The following is a 23,676-nucleotide window of genomic DNA, read 5'->3' as shown; positions in this document are numbered from 1 at the left end:
CACACACATACTTTGGGATCCTAAATAGCTTGAGTAGCAGAATTAACATATAATGCAAACTTGCTTCTATCTTAAGCTTAGAGTGACAGGACTAGCTACCTTCCTCCCCTCTTCTCCCCTCCTGACTGCTTAACTCTGGTCCACATGTTCCACTACTGGGCAAAAGTGCTCAGAGGGACACTAATGAATGCAGACTCTGTGGCACCCCTGCAGCCATGGAATTCAAGCAGTCACATCTACGGTCCACAGGAGAGGGAGGGGTGCAGAGTGAGCAAGGAGCGGGTTCCAAAGAACACTTGCTCCCCAGCCTGTAGAGCTTGTCCACCTACACAGAGGGACACATCTCCATGGCTTTCCTCTTCCCACCTCTCTGCACTGTCACAGCAGGACAGTTCTGCCACTGGCTCACAGCCCCGGTCTTGTGCTGCAATTCCATGGAGACGAGTCCCAGCACAATGAGTCACAATTCACTCTTTGCAACTTCCCCGGCAGATCGTTCTGCAGTTTTGAGTGGGAGGAGAGCACGTCACTTAGTACAGCTGCTCCCCAGCCCCGGCTTCCTTTTGTCAATGCAATCAATCAAGCTGTGTGGCTATTTTGCGAAGTGGATAAATTAGCTATGTGGATTAGAATGCATCCCGCACTACCCCTTTGTTCCACCCCTGCACCTTTTACTGCAGCTTTGCTCTCCTCCAGACTGCACAGCAGAGGCCGAAAGGAAATGCATGTGTGTCTCAGACTCTAAAGGAGAGTATTCCCAGCTGCATAAACTATTTAAGAGAATGAAAATGAACAAATTTAAACCAAATTGCACATATTTTCATAGCCAAATAATAATAATAATTAAAAAAAATAATTACTGCTCTAAAGCACCCAACATAATGCAACTTCTTTTCGGGGCGAGGCAAAGGTTTCCACCTTTATATATTATATATATAAAATGGGCTGCCTAATTTCATTTGATAAACTAGCTTATGATAAATTACAATTTACACAAATCAAAGTCCAGAAGAGCATCAAGACTATGAAACATGAAGATACTATATTGTTCTGGAAAATGATAAAAATGCTCACAGTGACAGCTGTGATTTATTGAAGCAATTCAAATACACTTTGAAAGTATATTAGCTTCGCCTCTGCCCACAAAGGGCACATTTTAACAGGGTAGGCCACTCCAGTGATAAATTACATAGCAGAACCAAGTGAAGGCAATTGGCACATCAGATACCCAAAGGCTCCAAATTACTGTGATAATGTGGTTTTCATGATAATACCTCACATGCAATGGCATCCAGAGCATGCAGAGAAACACATCAGAACTGTATTTTTGTTACTTTTTGGAAGATAATATTGTGATAGCAAGAGTGGCTGAGTCTCTATAGTTAAGTCTGAAATTTACAAGGGTTTACAAATTGGCTCCGAATGAAACTTGGCACAGAAGGTCACAGCCGAGAAGCTACATCGTTAAACCACAGTGGGAAAAACAACCTGCTTTCTTTTAGACAACAAGAGTAAAACAGGCTATCAACTCTAGGCAGGCTTGAGTTCTCAGTTACTCTAAGGACTCGTCTCCAGATATAAGTTGCATCACTTTTACTATACGGATGTAGTACTATGGGTACAACCTTCCCTAATGTGGCTGCTGTGATACCGGCATAAAAGTACTTATAATGGTATAGCTTATTCCTTCATGGGAAGGGGAATAAGCTATACCAGTATAACCGCATCCACACAAGGGGTTGTACAGGTATAACTACTTCAGTAAAAAAAATTACAACCCTAATCAAAATAGTTAAACAAAACCTGAGTGTACACTTCTTTACACAGCTCTGAGAATACAAAGGGACCTTTTAAAAGGGCCATAAGTCCATTTTACACTGCCAAAGCAGCATAAAAAAGGCTTTGTGTAAATGAGAATCTAACTCACAGTTATATTAAGATCATACATATGTACAAATATAAACATTCACTTGGGCAAATTCTACTTCCCATTTCACTGGTGTAAATCTAGAGTAATGCCACTGACCTCAGCAAAGTTAAACATGGGCGTAGCTAAGGCCTGGTCTACATTTAAATCTTTTACTGGTTAAACTCTGCCAGTTATGGGTGCGATTTTTTACTAAAATAATTATACAGGTAATTGTGTGCGCGAATGCAATTATACCTGCATGAAGGTGACTTACATTGGCATAACTATTCTTCTCATATGGAAATATCAATACAAGTATAAAGTACATTTATACTGATATAACTGCATCCAGGGCGGGTTGTACAGCGCCACATTCTAGCACAGAAAAGGCTGAGGAACAAAGTTTGTCCCTCCATGCTTAGGCCCTGATCCTGCAACTGATAGCACATGGGCAGAGCGCAGTGTCTGCAGGGAAGCCCACACTGTTGTAGCAGCCTGTCTGTGTGCTAAAAATTGTCAGACTGGGTATTTAACTTACCACATCTGTCTCTAGCTATTAGAATGTCCTCCTTTCGGTGCATTAGAAAAGAGATCTGTGTTGTTATGATACCTAAATTAAACACAACAGGAAGAATCAATGACTCAGTCAAAGTAGTTATCCCTTGTTATAGATTGAGAGAAGTTTAGTACCCAATCATGCTGTAATTTTATCTTTGCCAAAAGATAAATCACATTTAGCAAGGAGTTCCAAGATGGCAGGAATTCCAATGCATTTGCTTATTTATGATTTTTAATTGTCACTATACTGCAAATAGTTCTGGGAAATAACTGATATCTGTCTACTTGGTTTTTATATGGTATCCATATAACATCTGAAGCCCACATACATGTGAAGAGATTTATAGAATTTGGTATTACAACTTCTAAATATATTGTGTTACTCTGAGAAAACTGGCAGTTTCTCGACTGCAGACCAGAGAATGCTTGAGAGGAGCTCTACAGTATATATAGTCACTTAAGAGCCCATGTGAAAATGAACTGATAACTCGATGCCTGAATTGGGGTAAAATATCCATTGATATAAGAAACATTTAAAGTGAACCAGATGAAATACTTTCCCTAAAGGTAGATGTTTAGAGAAGCTGGAAAAGTAGCAACGCCTTGTGGTATGTTGAACTGAAACTCCCAGAAACAGATACTCAGCTGGCAGTGCAATGGGGATGGGAAACCATCAGATCTTCTCAGCTAGGTTTTCTCCCAAAGGGGTGGAGTTGCCAGTGGGTGTAGAATTGGGATAGCCAGCTCTTACACCATCATCCTCTGCAGCCCCTGATGTAGGGAACAGGGATAATTGGGTGTCATTGCCAACCGGTGTAGAATTAGCCCTAGCATCACTGATTTGCACTAGCTATCTGGAGGCTGGGCACAGTTGAGAATCTGGCGGAGTATTTTCTGATTCATGTACTGGCATTTAGTACCTTTAGTCCACATGCAAAACTCCTACTGCTGTCAATGACAGTCTTGTACTGCGGGCAATAAAAGCCTGACTCTGCAATCCTAAGACAAGTTTTCAAGCTTACACAGAGCTCTTCTTCAGGTTTCAGAACTCGGTGTAAACTCAAAAACTTGTCTCTCTCACCAACAGAAGTTGGTCCAATAAAAAATATTACCTCACCTGCCATGTCTCCCTATAGGGTGACCAGATATCTGGATTTTAGAAGGACAGTTCCAATACTCGGGGCTTTGTCTTATATAGGAGCCTATTACCTCCCTCCCCCATCCCGATTTTTCACACTTGCTATCTGGTCACCCTGTCTCCTTAATAATCTGGTACTGACATGACAACAACAACACTGCATTCTGCAATCCTAACACAGACAAAACTCTAATTGAATTTAACAGGATTGTAGCCTGGGTCAGGACTGCCAGATAAGGCTCTCTCGGGCAGTTAACAGTGGCATTAACTAGTTTGTGGTGGATCATATTTAGAACAGGATTCATTCATTAAGTACCAATGTCGGGTCTGATCTTCCATGATGCTGAGAACCCTGAGCTGCTATGGAAGTCAGGGTGTGGGACGGAGGTAGACAGCACTTTGTGAGATTTGGCCCCTTGTCTTCTTACTACCACCCTAAACTATTTCATAGCTTGAATCTATCAGTTAGGGAAACATATGCCTTGTCTGAATAAAAAATTCATACTTATACCAGTATTACGGCACAGTGCAAGCTATCAATTGCATTTCTTTACTGCACTAAAACACCATTTAATCTTTAGAAGCACTTGCAGGAATTTAATTGCTTATATGTTAATTGTCATTCTGAATAGTTTTTCATTGCTAGCTAATGAAAATTATATGGATTCAACATTATTTTAAGCCCAATGTAGTGTAAAAGAATTAGTTTAACATACTGTAATTATGATTTTTACAACACTTTACTGAACAGAGATTCAACAGCACAAGGTGTGAATGAAATTTTTCTAGTCAGAGAGAAGGATGGGACCATCTGGGGTCCCTAAATGAAGGAAAATTCTGATGTTCTCCTGGAGCCCAGTTGCTTGTTCCTTTTAGCCTTAGTAAATGGTTTACATTGGTTGAGGATTACAAGGTTACCTTTGCAAGGAAAAGGGCTAAGAAGGCAGCGTGTGTGATAGATATGGTAAAATCCCTGAAAGACCTTGTGGTATTAAATTTATTGTGATATTATTGTGGTTGGGATTGTATGTAACTTGGGAGATGTGGTGAATATTGCAACCCCATGCAGTATCTTTGGGATCCATTGTTTTAAATGAATGTCTCATGTATAACTGTGGTCTGCTCCAGCACGTAGGGCTACCACAGCTCCTCCAGGAACTAAAATCAGTGGGTGTGATTAAGGCAAATCAGCCAGGTTGTAACCCCTCTCCCCATTCTCTCTCCCCTCAAGAGATACAACCTCCTGGAGAGGCTCATGTATATAAATTCAAACGAGATTCTCCACAGACCAACAGACAAAGAAAGGACTGTTGGATTAATAGCCGGAGTTTAAACTGACTCAGGGCCTTCGTTCCGATCCAGGACCTTCTCTCCAAGGCGGGGCCCCGATCCTTGAGGAAAGGTCGGAAGGACTTGGCCTACTGGGGCCCCATAAAAATGATGGGTGGATTAGCACCCATATAGGAACTTTTCTGAAAGTGCTTTCTTTGTAATACTTTCATCTTAAGCATATTGCTTAGAAAGAGCTCTATGGTCACTTATTACTGTAGGCTATTACATTGTTCACAGCCTTTCAAAAGAAAGCAATGTGCAAACAGGGGCCTGTTGAGGTGGTTTGGGTTGCTGGGAACATCACTGGGTAGGCAGGGGACTGTGCAGCCTGGAAAAACCCTGGTCAGGAGGGAGAATGATGTGGGTCTCTACCCACAAGAGCTGATGGCTGAAGAGTTGGGAGCCGACAGTGGGTGCCCTTGAGGATCACGGGGGAGAGGGGAGGGGGGGGACACAGGTGCAGTTGTCTTTAACTGTGACAGCGTGTTCTAGAGGATAGGATACTGGAGTAGAGGCCAGGGCACCTGAGTTCTATTCACATCTGTGCAAAGGCCACCTGCTGTGTGATGTAGGCACAGTGGGAAGAAGTGACATGCCCACTGTTTCCCCTCCCACCCTGACTTTTATGTAAGCTCTTTCAAGCCAGGACTGTTTTTTTACCATGCGTTTGCACAGTGCCTAGCACAGTGGCCCCCAGTCCTAGTTTAGGACTCTAGGCACTACTGCAATACAGATAATAAATAAAACAATTAAAAAATGGACATATCCTTTAAAAAAAAAAAAAAAAAGGGAAAGCTTAAATTCTCCAGGCCCAAGTGGGATATGTGGCTTCAGGCCTCCCAAAGCCCAATGAGCAACTCTGGAAATAAAATCGACTCAAATTCCTGGACTGTTAAAGCATCTTTCCATACCACCCCACTTTCAGATATGTGATGTTCCTTAAATGTAAGCAAAATTCTTCCCCTATTACATTATAGTGACTGGCAGTCAATTTAATGATTGTTTATAACTAGAAGACAAAAGCCTTCCCACCATCTCAGGATCAATATCTCTGCACAAAGAAGGGTAATTTTGTTATCTGTTTTTTTAAAAAGACTTTGTAGTTCTTTGTATTGACAAAAGCAAACACAATTCTGACTCAGCTGGTAATCTATTTTTCAGGCCAACAGCTGAAGTAGCCTATGTAGGGCACTTACATACCCTCCCCTTCCACACTGTGCAGAAGCACATCTCTGAGTCCCCCCACCCTGTGAGGGGAGCAAGGTTCTGCACGGAGTAGGAGGGGCATACCCTCTACAAGTCTCCAGTTCCAGTGCCAAGGGGCCCTCCAAATACATGGAGCAGGAGGCTGGAGTTGTTCTTCAAAGAACAGCAGGGCCAAATAGCACCCAGAAGTCAGGAAATGGTAACGTTAAGGTTGCAACCTCAACTCTACTTGTGCATATGAATGAAATGCAGTATTTAATTACATAATAATCATACACCCTGCAACAAAATGTGCCCTTAAAATTGCTAAGATGCCCAATGGGAGAGTCTCTCTCTTTCAGACCTCTGATATTATGAACCTTAGGCAGATCTTAAATAGGTACCAGGAATGCTGAGAGAGAATGAGAGCTTAGATAGTCCTGTACAGCTAACACTACACTGTTAGTGTGTCGGTAAACTATCCAGGCAGGCATAGTAGGGTGCAATCTTCCTCAGCCGTGCACTTTGTGAAAAATTTCACGCAAAATACACTGTGCATGCAAATCCAAATCAGTTTTCATCAGAACCCTTCACAGGCCACACTCCTCAGTGAAGACTATAGCCATGTCACAGTTCAGCCTTCCATCGCCATGTGTAGCAGCACTAGAGCTGTACTTCAAGAAATTGCAAGAATTATTTGTTTAATGTAATGTGAAATGTACTCTCCTTGTGTTCAAAAACGGTTTATCTGTTTTCACTCAACCTGAAAACATACTCATCTTTTGGAAGAGATGGCTTGATGCAAAATACTTTGAAAATCAATGGAAACACACCCATTCACTTAGTTAGCTTTGGATCAGGCCCAAAGTGCTTATGACAATTTTCAGTCTAGAAGGTGAACATTTCAGAAAAGCTATGAGCAACTGACAAAATGGGACTAGAATGGAAACATCATGCCGCTTTAACTACACTTGTGCTTAATGCTGCTCCTGCTATTGCCTTCACTCAGGAAATCATCCCTGTTCAGGAATGCTCTCAGGCATATACATAAATCTCACTGAAGATGGGCTCAGACACATAATTTACATACTTTCCTAAATAGGAATTGGTGTAAGCATGTGCTTATGTGCTTTCCTGGACCAGGGACATAATGTACAAGGCAGATGGACAGAAACTTTTTCATTCCAAATGAAAGCACCTGAACTGCAAGAATTATTTCAATAGGGCTTGCCTACTTATTATCTCAGAGACTCTCTCATTGTCCACCTTCCCTCCCATTCACAACCATACATCCTTCCCGTGGCAACTACAGCAATTGTTTCCATGGAAAAGTCATATTAGGGATGTCTGTAATGTGATTTCACCCCTGCAAGGAAGGAGTTTTTAAAGGGTGCGATTCAGTGATCTATCAACAGTTTTGTCCTGCTTTAACACAAACTATGGATAAGTAACGTTAACATGATCCATTCTCTGTAGTAAATGTGAAAGTTAAGGCAGACGCTCTTTCCTTAACCTATGCTTTTGTGCCTAGACTGTGCAGCATGTACAGTACAGTTATCTTCTGAAGCAATTCATGATAGTGAATATGAAATTATCCACAACTCCAGAATCACAGTAATATCAAAGCAAATAATCTGAATCTAGGGAATCAAACCATTATTCAGAATTGTATGGCTTTATATCACAGCCCAAATGTTAATGTTGATTCCCCCCCCCCGTGTGATTATGTGAACCTTTGTGAATCAAAACTGCAGACTGGTTCCTTGGGTTTGGAAGTAAAGCAACTCCTACAAATTAACATGGATCTTCACATTCAAAGAAACTGAACCTCCAAGGGAGACACCCTGCATTGGTCAGTCCCTTTCTTATCTCTCCCGAAGGTCCCTCGACCCTCAAAGCAACCCTTTTCAACAGCAGCAAGTCCTGCCCCTGCTTCCATTGTCCCACTCCAAGAAATATAACGAAAGAAGGGTGGATCCCAGCACTTACTAGTGGATGAGATGAGAGTTCTCTGGCTTCCCGGGCATGAAAAGAACCTCAGTGCAGGACTGTCAAACATGAGAATGGAACACAATTAACCTCAAACCCAAGACTAAAGCCAGGTGTAGCAAGCTGGCTTGCTAAGGGCTAAGCCAACCTGACTACAGAATGAGCCCCACCTGACAGAAATCAGGCAAATTCCCCATACAGAGCAGAAGATGACTACAGTAATGGGAATGAGAGTCAAGCTTAAGAGGTGACAAAGCCCAGCTGGGGAAGGGGCTGGGTGAGACCTTGATGAAAGCAGGGAAAGCTCAGAGTAAGGAAAGCACTCCAGGTAGGGAGGCCCTTCTTAAGCAGGGAAGAGGCAAAGAGACCCCGAGGAGGAAAACTTAAAAGGCTGGTTAGGAAGTGGCCCAGGGAAAATAGCGATGCAGGTAAAGGAGCAGATCTAGCTGTTCAGTACAGAATCCTGAGCAAAAATCCAGAGTAAAAAGTGGAGCTGGGTTCCCCTACCAGCTCAAAGGAAGGGGGAGCACAAGCACGCGACAAGGGTTATTGAGCCCAGTAAGGAGGCTACAGGCTGAGTCAAAGTAGGGTGACCAGATATTCTGATTTTATAGGGATAGTCCCGATTATGGGACTTTGTCTTATATAGGCACTTATTCCCCCCCACCCCTTGTCCAGATTTTTGCTTTCCTTGCTATCTGGTCACCCTAAGCCAAAGAGAGGTTGAAAAAGAGCCCCAGAGAGGGAAAAAGACATTTCTCTTCATCACATTTTGGGGACTTTCAGTTTGGACAATTGTTAACCAGGAAGGGGTGGACTTAAGATGGTAACTTGGCTGGAGGACTGAGTCACACTGGAAGAGGAACCACTGCAACACACTAGCCCAGTGAAAGAGATGCTACACTATGCCTAGCCACAAGGGAGCGCCTAGCAATGAATGAATCTCACAATAAGCTACACACCACCAATAATCAGTGTGTATAGTGGAAAGGCAAGCTCTCACCCTGTCACAACTACATTAAATAGCAAGGTCACGTTAAAGAAAGATCATTTTCAATGAAAATAAAGAGAAGTTGCTCAAATGGCAAATACTCAAAGGTTCTGAGATTACTATGTTAAATGCTATAAAAACAACTGAATTATCACTTGCTTTACCTTAGCACCTAATGATATAATTTTGGGAACAGTGTAATAGACAAGTTAATGCTGATGTAAAGTGGATATCTGATAGAAGTTTTTATGACATCCACATTAATGCCAAGAGAGTTCAGTGCCATTAGTGTTATTACAATGAATATCAAAGCGTTCGGATACCACAATGAACCTGAATACAAGAGAGTTAGACAATAATGAGTAAGACCATTATTTTAAAGCATTAGCAGAGATTTGTTTTGCTTTGCCAGCCTTTTTTTTGTGCCATTATCTGTCTCCCTTTCTCTCTCTCTTTTTAAAAACACACTCAGTAGCTGCTCCCAAACTATCAAGACTCTAAATCCTATGGGAAACACAAAAAGCAAGGCTTTTTCTAGATTCAATGCCACAGCAACTCAGCAGAACAATCTGCTGGGAATGCTGCAGAGAAATGCAACCAGTTTGCACAATGAAGACTGAGTGCTTGTCCTGGTGCGATTTACTCAGTCTCCATCAGTAGGATGCTGAATCTGTGTCTGAATTTCTTCCTGTAAATGAAGAGGGTTCTGGCTGATTAATTACAACATGTCTGGAAACAGCAGCATATGCCACTTGCTAGTTAATTACAAGCAACTGTCTGAGGCAAACAATTCTCTCTCTCTCTCTCTCTCACACACACACACACACACACACACACACACACACACACACACACACACACACACACACACACACACACACACACACACACACACACACACACACACACACACACACACACACACAGTTTCCCCCAATAAATCATACCAGTCTATCTTTACACAGTGTTCCATACTAAGGCACAAATGAACTGCCTGCTGCATTTTAAACCCCACAGCACCCTGGCATTACATATTAATCAGGACTGAGTAGAAGGAGCAGGCCTGGATGATCAGATTAATTTTGCTTTTCTTGAGAGTTTAGACAGGTCAGACAACATGAGAAATAGAAGGGCTCAGTCCTAGTATAGACTAGTAATCTGACTGCAAATCTGAACATGGAATGAATGGATAAACAGAGAAGCTCTTCGGATTCATTTGATAAAGTAAATATATTAAGTTCTATAGAGTGCTTCTCTTTTGACTATATTTTCTTTTTTTAAAAAGTAGCTGTTAGAAACATCAAAACTAAAAGAAAAAACAGCACACACACATTGTGCTTCCTTTTATTTACTACTGTAAAGCAACTTGAATCACTTTTTGTAACCACATATTATTGCCATGGCTATTTCTAAATTAATGGAGAAGACTGTGTTTGTGTGCATGTTAGACATCTGTATTGCATGGGGACATTTCTACAAATTTAGTCCGTGACCCTGCAATCAGTTCCACTATAATAGACCTCTGCACCTATACAGATCCCCATGGAAGTCAATGGAGACTAAAGTGCTATTTATATTTTAGAGTGCTTCATGAACAAATTGAGTTCATGATGTTTTAAGACTATATTTCTGAAAGCTACAGTGTCGTTCAAACAAACACAAAACAACATTTATTGTACTTTACTTAAGAACAAGTCTCATAATGTGACCTTGCCATAGAACACTCCATGAATAGTCAGCTGCACAGTTTATAACACTTTAGAAAAAATTATTGGATAAAAATATCAGGCAAGCAGAGAGGGACGCATATTGCTCCTATTAAAGAAGTATAATGCTGTGGTTGTATATAGGATTGGGACTCAGGAAGTCTGGATTCTTCTCCTGGCTCTCACAGACTACCTTTGTGATCTTGAGCAACTCACTTAACTCCTCTGTGCCTCAGTTTTCTCTGTCTGTGAAAGAGGGATGATAATAAGTACCCTAAATTACCTCTAATGGTTTCAGATCTTTAGATGCAAGATGCTACAGAAATGCAAATTAGGATTTGTTTTTAAATCAGTAAAGATAGTTATTTCCATACAAAACACATTTTACCTAAGAGACATTCAGATCAGTTCAAAAATCATATTTGGTACCCAGAAGTGAGGCTTACAGAGCAACAATGGAATGGATATAATAAGCCACACCACTGTCTGTTAGTTCAGAGTTCCTGGGAGTGTGTCAATGGTAATGAATGTTTACTGAGAATTATAATACTTAGCACTTTGTATCGCCAAAGTCCTCTACAACTACTCCTAATTCATCATGAATTAATATAAGAACGAATGTTAAAGGGGTTATATTTCTTTTTATTAAGGGCAAACACAGCAGTCCCTACCCAGACAAAACTCTCTGCATTGAGAGTTTTTCCTCAGTAAGGACTGAAGATAGGCTTTGCCTGGTGAAGAACTGCATGATTCAAGACTAGAGATGATAAACTTTTTGTAAAAACTTCTTATGTATCAATGAGGAAGGGCAAAGACTGATAAGAGGTGGCTCATCCCTCCACTGTTTCGGGATGTCCAGGAGCCACTTGGCTCCTTGGTGCCATGGCTCCAGTGAGCCATTGCAGTGATGCAAAATTGACAGGCTATAAGAACTCCTCACTCTCGCCTCCTCCTGCATCTCATGTGCACTTTAAACCCACCTGTCTACTCCTACCCTAGAACATCCCTTATGCAAGGGGTTCCTGCACAGGTGGTACATAGACCTTCCATGCCGGGAGTGTTCCTGAGAGATAATGAAATTACCTGCTGGTTTTAGCCAGTTTGGTTAAATTAAACTGTGGTGCAAAAGGGCCACAGAGTAACTGTGAATTTGCATCTTCCTAGGTAGCTCTCTCACATGAAGGCCAGATGGCCTACTCCCATATGACACACAGGCCTCTGGATGAGTGAGGCACTAACTGAAAGGAGTGGGAAATAGCCCAAGTGTCCCGGCCAGCATTGCCTCTATCAATAAAACAGGTTTCATCCTCAGAGGCTGTTCATGAGTTGTAGTAGAGATAGCACAACAGCATTTGCCTATGCAGTCATTCCAGTACAAGAATAGAGCTCACTATTTTGTGATATACAAAAGGCACCATCTAAAACCCAATTCCACTCTTCACACACAACTCATATACAAGATCATACTTTTCTGGAACAAAGTCCCTCAGGCCAACTTCATTCAGCTTTCCAGTTCCCATATTATATCATCAGATTCAGCAGCACCAAAGCTCTTTAGCGTACAATGTCGCAGCATTCAGAATTATTTATTGCCCATCACAAGGGTAAGTGAGGGAATAACATCACTGAGATACTGTTTAGGTCCACATTTTTCACACCGGGTTGCGGATGAGGCTAAAGATTCATTGCTATCAGTTTCTTTGTTAGGATGACATTATACTTGACCCCCGATGGAACTAGTAAACCAGCAGCCGTTTTGGAGTGGTGCATTGATTATCACAATTTTTAACGTATTTCTCCACTTCTGCTCATATTATGAGATGGCACCTGGGAACTTTTTAAATTTCTTTCGGTGGCGGTTCTTGTACAGGATTTTCAACAGATGTTTCCAAGCTCCCAAGTGCCTACAGTCCCAATACCTGACAAAAGATAGCATTTAACAGCAACGAAACCAAAAACGCAACACTATTCAATGGATGCTGTTTGATTTGACCAGTATGCCATTAACAAGAGCCCAAGGGACTGTGATGAACCCTATAATAAATGGCTTTGGTAACACGGGCTGACAAAAAGAACCAAGATATATACTAAGCCTAAATAATAGCTTGTTCAGGAATGTCTGCTTCCTTTAAGTGAAGCCTCAGGTTAAGTTGTTTCAAGAGAAATGCTTTATTTTTAGGCCATTTGAGTCACTTGAATCGTTCAAAACTGTACTGAAAAAAGCACAGACGAATGGAATATTCCCATACTGGGAGCCGAAGATGGATTTCTTTATCTAATACGTCCTTCTCGTCACAGATTTCTAGGATTCTTAACGTTTAAAAATCATTGTCCATTGAGGTGTATTGCTTGGACTCAGCCTCCTCCGCACTTTGCAGGACTGAGGTTTTCATTTACAATAGAAACGGCAGCAAAATTCCAACACCCACAAGTCCATTGCCATTCGCCCAAATAAAATACATTCTTCATTGTGGCTGTGGCTCACATTTATGGCTGTAATTTAAAAAAAAAAAAAAAAAAAAAAAAAAGGCTAACAAATGCCAAACTGCACGCAGGTGGGCAGCTCAAACTACTGCAAACCCAGCGACCTTCCCACAGGCATCTTTTAGGAGGGCCTGCATGGCGAGACCCCCGACATAGATCCTGCAGGGGTCCAAGCATCCTCAACTCCCACTGAAGCCAATGGGAGCTGAGGGTGCCCATCATTCTCTTGCAGGAGGGTGCTCTGAATGGCCAAAAGGTAGAGAGGGGGAAGGGGCTGCACGGACTGAACAACCCTTAAAAACATTAAAAGTGTATAAAAGAGGGAAAAAATGTCCACAGGGAGGAGGAGAGGGGAACATTCTCTCCTTCTAACTTAATAACTGAATACTTTATACTATGTTTACACACATAAGCCATAAATAACTAAGTAACACTTTTACGTACTTACTTGGTTTTCTCCTTTAACTTTAAAAATGAGCTGGATTCTCTGGCACCTTATAGCGCATCCAGCTCTGATTGGTACTAAGGTAACCAGATTAAAAGGGCTCCTACCGTATTTATGCTATGAATTGTTAAATACATGGGAATTTGTAAATGGTCTCCTAATTCTTTTATTTGAATTACCTTACCTTACCTTACCGGTAAGAAATAAAAGCAGCTGGGAGTTTTTTCCCCCACCCCACCCTATCCTCCGTTCCAAAGCAGCAAACCAAAGGGAAGTCTCCAGAAATGGACCCTGATCCTACAACTTGTTCCACATGGACAGACCTCTATGCCTGAATGGAACCCCACTAAACTCTATGAAGCTGTACATAAGTGCAGGGTTCCATCTCTGAAGAACAAGCTGCACTGTGAGGAAGTTGCTCCCCCCAGGTCAGCAGACAGGGCTCCAACACTTTCCTTGAAAAGTTATATTTAGATCAGAGGTTGCTTGGGCAGAGTCTGCCTCCCACTATGGGTGAGATCCTCATTCTCATTCTTTTATGTGGGTAAAAGGGTCAAGTTGGTGTAAAGGGTCCCTAAAAACCCCGGTTCCAGCTGGGGAAGGATTCCCCTGGTATAGGCATTGTGGAAGATGATTGCAGGTTGCTTTCAGAGGACCCTATCACAAGCCCTGGAAAAAGGAGTGTGTCGGGAATGGGGCTGAAGATTGGAGGGGGTGGAATGGAAGCACAATGACATCCTGGGCAACCCCAGGAGGCTGCGGTAACTTAAGACAGCTCAGAGTTGTCTAAGTTGAGCCAGGGACATCTCCAGCCCCCAGAACAGCCCAAATTTGGGAGGGCACAAAGGGGCCTTAAAAGCAACCTTAGCCCCTTCTCCTCCTGGATTACAAGTTGTATGATTGTGCCTTTTAGAGGCGCAGCATAAAATATCGTCCTATATATATATATATATATATATATATATATATATATATATACCAAGCCTAACCCAATGGGGACTTGATCTTGATTGGGGCTTCTAGTCCTAGTGTAATATAAATAAATAACAACTAACTGGCTTCTTCTTTTCCTGGTCGTTGTTGTTATTAAATGTTTATATTCTGGTAGCACCCACTCAGAATTAGTGCCCCATTGTACTGGGCACTGCACAAAAATAGAAATGAGACATGGAAAACATAGAAAAGGAAACCGCTCCCCTGAAAGGTTTCTGATCTAAATCTACTTCCATATAGATCAGTTGGGGCAGGTGATTTGGTTAGTGTGGTACCATACTAAAGTGCCATTAGCCTTGTTTAGTTTAGGGGATCCTCAGCAGAGTCCACAGCCTGAAAATCCCTTTCCCATAAGTATAAATGCTACTAAAAATCAACAGGAGCTGCTACTAAATCCATACATCAGGACAGTACTTGTACGAGTAGTGATCAATGGCTCCATGTCTAGCTGGCAGCCGATCACAAGCGGAGTGCCCCAAGGGTCAGTCCTGGGGCCGGTTTTGTTCAACATCTTCATTAATGAGCTGGAGGATGGGGTAGATTGCACCCTCAGCAAGTTTGCAGATGACACTAAGCTAGGGGGAGTGGTAGATACCCTGGAAGGTAGGGATAGGATACAGAAGGACCTAAACAAACTGGAGGATTGGGCCAAAAGAAAGTTGATGAGGTTCAACAAGGACAAGTGCAGAGTCCTGCACTTAGGATGGAAGAATCCCATGCACAGCTACAGACTGGGGACCGACGAGCTAGGCAGCAGTTCTGCAGAAAAGGACCTGGGGTAACAGTGGATAAGAAGCTGGATATGAGTCAGCAGTGTGCCCTGGTTGCCAAGAAGGACAATAGCATATTGGGCTGCATTAGTAGGAGCATTGCCAGCAGATCGCGGGAAGTGATTATTCCCCTCTATTCGGCATTGGTGAGGCCGCATTTGGAGTATTGTGTCCAGTTTTGGGCCCCCCACTACAAAAAGAATGTGGAGAAGTGGGAAAGAGTCCAGCGGAGGGCAACAAAAATGATTAGGGGGCTGGAGCACAAGACTTATGAGGAGAGGCTGAGGGAACTAGGCTTGTTTAGTCTGCAGAAGAGAAGAATGAGGGGGGATTTGATAGCAGCCTTTAACTACCTGAGGCTCCAGGGAGGATGGAACTAGGCTGTTCTCAGTGGTGGTAGATGACAGAACAAGGAGCAACGGTCTCAAGTTGCAGTAGGAGAGGTCTAGGTTGGACATTAGGAAAAAGTTTTTCACGAGGAGGGTGGTGAAGCACTGGAATGGGTTACTTAGGGAGGTGGTGGAATCTCCATCTTTAGAGGTTTTTAAACTGTGGCTTGACAAAATCTTCGCTGGGATTATTTAGCTGACATTAGTCCTGCTTTGAACAGGGGACTGGACTAGATGACTTCCTGAGGTCCCTTCCAACTCTATGATTCTAAGTGAAAAATTCTGTCTTAAAATTGGACAGTGCATCTACTAAAAAATAAATATGAATTCACAGGAGCTCCGTAGCAGTAACAGAAACAAGTAAGCCACTGTTAAAGCTGGGCACTCAGACAACAAATTCAACATTTTGTTTTGTGGCCAATAACAATTGTTGCTACTAATCACTGTACATTTCATCTGGCTCTTTCTGCAAGAGTGGTATCTGCTTTAGCAAATGATGAGGAAATCGCAGAATGGAACAGACCCTGAAGAAGAGGTGAGGAACTATTTGGAGAGGTTTTCCTTCTGTTGCTAGGGAAACCATCTCCTTTGTATGGGAATAATCAGAAAAGCTGCTTCATTCAGACAAACATTCTCAGAATGCAAACCTTGTGTCGTGTCATTTGAAACAAAGGGAAATTAAAACAATACCAAACACCTGACAGAAAAATATAACAGCAGAATTCTGAGAAACGGCAGGCTAGAAATATGAAGATTCCCATCTCTCTCTTTTTTTGAGGAAGGCATAGTAAAAATAAAGATTATTATTAGGAAAAATTTATGTTGGATTTGGGGTATGAAACATAGAATGCAAATTCATTTTTTAATTGTTACTGTTTTATTTAAGATGGCAAATCAAATGAAAATATCCTGGAATTTGTACTAGTAAGCACTACTGTTTCACATTCTGTATAGGCAAAACTCCCACTGACTTCACTTAAATGCCATTCTTCTTTTGGTGAAGTCAATAGGACTTTTGCTCGCAACAGGATTGTGAGATTGGCCCTTGAGATATTGCCTCAGTTACATAGGATCTCTCTCTTGTGCATCTCTGCTAAAATATTGAACACACATTTACCCTTTCTTCCAGTCACCCACAGTGTGCACACTCTTCCACTCAGTACCAAAATCCAAACAATTCTTTTGTTTTACAATTTGTATTGATGAATGTTTTAGGAGTTCAAGCAAATACTGTAAATGTGAAGCAAAAGTCTTCTCTCCTATCTGCAGTGCAGAACAATATTTATACTTCAACAAACACAAACTGGCCAAATGTGAACAATGTGTTTTGTACTGTACCAGATACAAAAACTTTGACTAAACTGGCTGTTCCCCCCAAAAATTTCCCACCACTGGCAGTGCTAATGTAAACAAAGCAACAGCTGCTCATATTTCAACAAAAGCAGTGCCTAGACTTGCTGCGAGCTGGGTTAGAGGAAACTGAGATGCCAATAGCCATTCTGTATTGGTACTCTCACCATTGCTACAACCATTGGAGTTACACTGGTGGTAGCAATGGTGGGAAATTTTAGGGGGGAAGTCTAAACATAAACATGAAAACAGTCTTGGCCTCAAAGAGTTTACAATATAATCCTTTCAATTGCTCAGTGCTTTAAAATTCCATTGGCAGGAATGGAAGCATTGTGCATTGACTGACTGCTGAATCTGCAACAGGGTTTGTGCAGTGTCGCTCATGGCAGAGAGGATTCAGACGCAATTAATACAAAGAAAATTCTTCATTCCAGCTGCTGAATGCCATAAAGTATCTCTTCATATCCAGCACTCAGAGTGGACAACACTAAAGATCCTATTGCACGTTGCTCTTAGCGGACTGTTGTTCTTACTAGAAGTTCATGTACAGTAACTGATATGAGATGAGCACATGCATATTGATTAGAGAATCAATATATTACTGTGAAATTCCTGAAATTTCATCAAAAACTTTCAAAATGACTTCTATTTTACCTACTGCTGGTAGAACCTGAGATGCTTAAAAAAACCCACACAAATTGTACTTCACCCTGTTTGTGGCTCTTTCAGTGTTCAGAGTGTAGGTGCATTCTTCCCTCATTCCTAGCTTCCTCTTTGTGTACAAAATGAATAAATTAAGCTAGTCTGTTGAATGAGACAATAATATTTCAATAAAAGTGTTGTTTTTACCACTGAATTTTCAAAGTGAAATGTGCAGCAGTGAGTTTAGCAGCAGGACTACCTTTGATCTTAACCAAAATCACATGACTAAATCCCATTATTATTTAAAATTCAATGTGCTAAGTGTTTGTGTGCTACGACTGTGTTCTTAAACTTAGAAGGGTGACATGATTTCATGAGGGGTACTGGAAGCTAATAACATCTCAATTCTAGTCCTGCTTTCCCACTGACTCGAAAAGAGGTCTTGAGTTTATTATTGTATTCTCTGTGCCCGTGTCTCCATCCGTATCACAGGAATGATACTTATCTACTGTTCCTCACCAGAGCATGGTGAGAATTAGTCAGTAAATGTTTATAAAGTGCTTTGAAGTGGTAAAGTGCTATACCAGTGCTAGTGTAATGCAGCATTATATGATACCAAAATATGGTGCCGTAAGACTGTAATTCTGTTGTCCATCTTCCTTCTTTTAAGCCTTCATGAAAATAAGAAATGTACCTCATGAGGCTCTCTCAGTGGGAAACAGTATTTCTTTGATAAATTTAGCCCTTACTGTTTCATTTATCAAACATAAACGGACACCGGAAGTACAATTGTGTTTCATTAGTGCCGTGAGCAATTACCACTAAGGAATTACTTTCTCTGGATAATTAGCTATTTAAAAATAAATAAAAGTTATTTATTGCTTGTATAAGTACAAAGAATGTCCTATAAAATACAGATGAAATAATGCAAACAAATCTGTCATGGACGATGAGATCTTGCTTGTCAAGCTGCTAATGAAGGTAGAAAGCTTTCATCCTTCTTTGAAAGGTTCTGTAATGACCCTGATGGCAAACCAAATCATTTTATTTTTTAAGCCTGACACTTCATAAAAAAATAGAAAAAGAAAAGTTTATAGTGGGAGATGCTTTAAGTACAAAATGAGGAGTAAAGGAAATCTGAAGATAAAAACCCTTCAATTATGCTGACACCTTACTGAATTTTAGCTTAGCTTAAGAATTATTTCATTGTCAGTTTGACTCAATTATTCTAGTTAAACACATTTATAGCTCCATTAAAGAACATCTTGTCCTGCTTTCAAACCTGTTTCAGAGCAACATTAAAGAGGCAAGACCCTTTTTTCTTACTAGAAGCTGTGAATGCTAACAATACGGTATTACAGCAGAAATATTACCCCTCATTTGAGACAAACATTTGCTGTTGATAGAATATCCATGCATACCTATCATGAAAGGAACCACTGCATCCATGTAGTTTTCAAATATATATCTGCTTCCCATAATTACATCCTTTTGACAGAGGTGCTATTGTATTCAGTCAATTGTTCAGCTTCCAGGAAAAAGCAGAGATGATTAAAAAAGGGGAAAGATAACGTGTTTGAGCAATGCAGGCTGATTTGAATAGGAATTGGCAACTTTATGCAAATTGAAAGGTGTTATAATGGCAACATTTGCTAGGCCTCAGATGCCTACGAAATCCTAAAATCAGTACATTCAGACAGAATTATAGAACAAAAATCCAATTACATCCAACACTGTTAAGTTCTGTGGGCTTGTTACATTTCTGAAAAAGTTTTGGCAGCAAGGTATTCCAACCAAACACAATAGTGCCTAGGCTTTGATTTGCTCAAAAGACTGTCTCATTACTGATCTCAAGAAGGCACTGTAGGATTTAGCTACTGTTTATATCACAACTTGCCAGTGAGAAGGGCATGTAATCAGCTAGACAAATTGCCATGGTTAAACTATATATACACACCATTTTGTCTGGCCTAAAGTGATCCAGCAAAGTTCTATCACATCTTGAAAATGTCTGGAACAGATCTGGTATATTACATATATAGTGTACAGCGAGGCAGAGAAAGTAGATGGCTTGTCTACTTCAGATTCTTCATCTATGAATGGACATAATAATATTTACCCAAAGTGGTATTTGTGAGGCTTAATCAGCTCATATTTGTAAAATACTTTAAAGATTAAATATACTCTAAGTGCTACGCATTATTATTTTGAAAATAAATACACAGACACACCGATATAAAATATCCCATTGCCGATTTCATCAATTGTGGTAAAAATGAAAATGTTCATCACTGAATACATTTCCATTTTATCATTCAAGGACAATAAATAGGCTCAAATGCTTTTCAAACTACTACCACAGAGAAACCAATGTTAAAGAATAAAATACTTGCTGACAGGGCAGAGATACAATCCTATAATACTGCCTTGTGAGAACACAGAAATGTTATTTTATTCCACTCAGTTAAGAAACCAGGCATTCTATGGTATAAAACCAGATACATCTATTTGCTTTAAACTGCCAATATTCTTTACACTGAAATATTAATGAGATGAGACAAAATCAAAAGTGGTAAATGTTCATTGACCCGAGAGAAACTAAACTCCACAATTCAAGGAATACTAAGATATATTTGGGAAATTCTAAAAATTAGAAGAAATTCCTTGTCACAACACAGATCCTTGCAATGTTCACTTGAGCCCAGACCTGCACACTTTTTATATCCTGATTTTCAAAGAAAATTAAGACAATGTTCTTTACTATAAAGCTCAAAGATGAACATACCAAGAGAGTACTCCTACATACAATTATTATTATTTTTTGAGAAAAGTAATTTGAAAATATTCTAATGATCCATCTAAAAGTATACTGTGCATTAGCCAATGGCTGCTCTCATTAAGTTAACGTCAACACTAAGTCATTGACTTCTAGGATCTTTGCATTTTTTCAGGATTTGGCCCAAAGGCTGGTAAATGAAGACAAACAAAAAATTGTTTATTTACATGAAGTAAAAGAAAGCACTTCAAAGGCTACACAACTGCTCTGTAATAAGCGACAATGTTAAGGCTGTCTCTTTGTGCTTTCATTCTGAATTTAAATTAATGTATTGTAAATGACAAAAGGTTTCTATGGGAAACCTTCTGTGAAACAGCCTCTTGCAAGAAATGGGTCACTTATCTTCTCATACAAGGCAGCACTCTAAAATATGTCTGTCTTTCTATCTGTCTATCAAGAGATCTCATCCCTCTCATCAAATGATTTATTGCTGTTAGATCCTAATCTAATTTCAGGTGAGCTCATCTTTTTTTCTGTCCTAGAGCCATTTTAACTTCATATTGCTCTTTTTTCACAACCAAGAGAGAATACAGACTTCCTTAGCCATTAAGGATACTGTACGGACATTTTACTTTAGCTGTTTGCTGTAAAAGTCATCATTATTGCTCTACTCATAAAGAGACCTTTTCTAAGAAAAACAAAAACAAATTGCTGGCATTAGATCAAACCTTGACCTCTGCAGCCCAATGTGGGAAAACTATAGACCTCAACAGCTTGCCAGAACTATGGAAACTTCCAAAACCTTACTGGGCAGACAAACTTTCTTATTTTAATAAAACATTCTTTGAACTCTTGGAGCTCCCAAAATCTCCCTGGTCAACCTGCTGCATTCATTATTCTACTGGTAGGCACACAACTCAGACGCCCATACACCTATCTTATATTGCAGCAGTTTTCTCTTACCAGCAGCAAATGGTGCTGAATCTTCAGAGAAGCAGTTTCAGGGATCATCTCTTCATCTACCTCATTCACATCTGCCTCCTTTGCTCACCCTCACACAGTCTTCAACTGCACTCTTTCGGCCATCATTACCAGCTATATGTCTGTTTTAAATTTCCATGGTTAGCCGTCTCTCACATTCTGTTCACAATCTCACTCTTGGTCCTTCATTCTACCTTTGAAGGTAATTTCCTGCAACACTGCATAAAGCCAGAAATATTTGCCTTTTTATTGAAACGTGTACTTAGTCAACACGAAGTATCATAGCTCAGAAAGGTATTTTGTGTTAAGTGGTTGTGTCTTTATTCCAGCAGTATTTGAATGGATAGCCAAAGGAGTTTTTGTCCTCCTAGAGTTTGAATGTTTAGTGAATAGCTTGCCGTAAATTTGTAACATGAGCTGCAAACTTTATGATGTTTCATGAAACAATTTATATCCATCATCAAACTCTGGAAGATTAGTGACTTTCCAAATGCTATGGGAAGGATAGGAACATGAAAAAAAAAATAGAGTAATCAATCCTTACCTATTTTAGTCACTGGCTACAAGTATAAAGAAAATATCATCTAAATATATGGTTAATGCCCAAGAAAAGCTTCTGTCATTCCATACTTACCTCCTCAAAAAGTAAGTCGAAAGCAAGATAGATACCCATATTGCTTCAGGTAATAGAAGACAATGCATCTCTGAATATAATTAGATTTACCTTTAAAAATATGAGTGAAAATTAAAGGACAGGACTCAGCTCAGTTACAGAAATCGGGGTGGAGAGGGGGAGGGGTGGAAAAAACAAAAACTCATCAAACCTAACTGTCCTCCCTGTTTCTTCAAGCAGAGAGGAAGCAGCTGAGGTGGCTCACTCTGGAGTTCCAGAAGGTGGGAGGAAGAGAGCACTGACTTCACAGCATCCTCCTCTCTACCTCACATCTCACTGAAGTCCCTCTGAGAGCTCAGTTTCCTTAGGGTCTGGCTGCATAAGGGGCTGTAGGCAGAAGAGGAGGAGTTACTCTCTGTGAAACTCTCCACCACAAAGGCAGAGGAAAACCTTTTGGGTATCTGTCCTTCAGTTAATTCTTCTTCACACAGCAGGCATTGTGATGGCCCAGCATTCATTCCCAATGGCAGCCCGACTCCAACAGGAGCTATGGTGTCTCAGCAGCAGCATGGAGAGGCTGACCTTATGTATGGGACTTTGGGTTTCCCTTCCTCCCCCCCGTGAATCTGAAGAGACAGCAAGGTTCAGAGGTTGCACCCCATGCTTTGTCCCCAAATCTATCTCACTTAAAGAGAAGGAAACTGCAATATTTTCTTTGTGGCGTTTCCTGGCACTCCTATTCCCCTTATGCAAATATCTTTATGACAAAGGTGCAATTTAGCCCATAGTTAGGGGATCCATTTAAAAGAGTTTATTCTGAAGCAAGTCTTAGGAGCCAGGCAATGGGTAAAGATTTAAAACAACCACAAAAGAAATACTAAACTCTCATCACAGAATTTAGACATGATGTAACAATTATTTTTCCAGTGGAGCTGTCAAAGGAGGCATTTTAAAAATATTCAGAATTTTTCCAAACTCATGAGATTTTAATCAAATTCTTTGGCGCACACATATGTGAAAAACAATACGAAAAACACATAAGCAAAAATACAACCAATATCCCTATATAGTCTGTACCCAAACAAAATGGCCACTATACTACACTCTATAATTAAACCTGGTATTCAGATAGTTGAGTTTTCTGTGAAAAATTTGCTGAAGCATTTCAGAATGTGTCCCATATGTACTTTAATTACCATAATTTCCACATTACTGATCTACTATTTAACTGATGGAGTAAATATGGTTTTATAACAACACAGTCAACCAAAATAATACCATACAATTCAATTTTCACTTAGGTTCAAAGATCTACTCTATATGGATAATAAATATGGTACCATACCATAAGACAAGATAAATTATCAGAGACAGAGATGGCCTTTATGGAATATTACATCTCTTGGAGAATTGTATTCTCTCAAA

General features: G+C 40.5%; 1 protein-coding gene across 17 annotated transcripts in view; it reads right to left on the bottom strand.

The window, feature by feature from the left end:
- Nucleotides 1-23,676, bottom strand: part of ARPP21 (cAMP regulated phosphoprotein 21) — a 245,378-nt gene that overhangs the window by 25,519 nt on the left and 196,183 nt on the right. For 9 of the 17 annotated variants that reach the window (XM_067560915.1, XM_067560924.1, XM_067560910.1 and 6 more), the window contains one exon: nucleotides 2,448-2,519. The exons of 7 other annotated variants lie outside the window; for them this stretch is intronic. In XM_067560915.1, coding sequence (XP_067417016.1) covers nucleotides 2,448-2,519 — 72 coding nt within the window. Of the gene's footprint in view, nucleotides 1-2,447; nucleotides 2,520-23,676 lie in introns of those variants that run through there. One more of the 17 variants, XR_010922126.1, reaches the window with a different exon arrangement.

The sequence above is a fragment of the Emydura macquarii genome, unplaced genomic scaffold (genome assembly GCF_026122565.2).
Source record: "Emydura macquarii macquarii isolate MOO-44397 ecotype Brisbane River unplaced genomic scaffold, CSIRO-AGI_Emac_v2 contig_2321, whole genome shotgun sequence".
NCBI classification, from domain to species: domain Eukaryota; kingdom Metazoa; phylum Chordata; order Testudines; family Chelidae; genus Emydura; species Emydura macquarii.
Note: the sequence above shows the minus strand (reverse complement) of the source record. Positions and strands in the feature narration are given on the sequence as shown.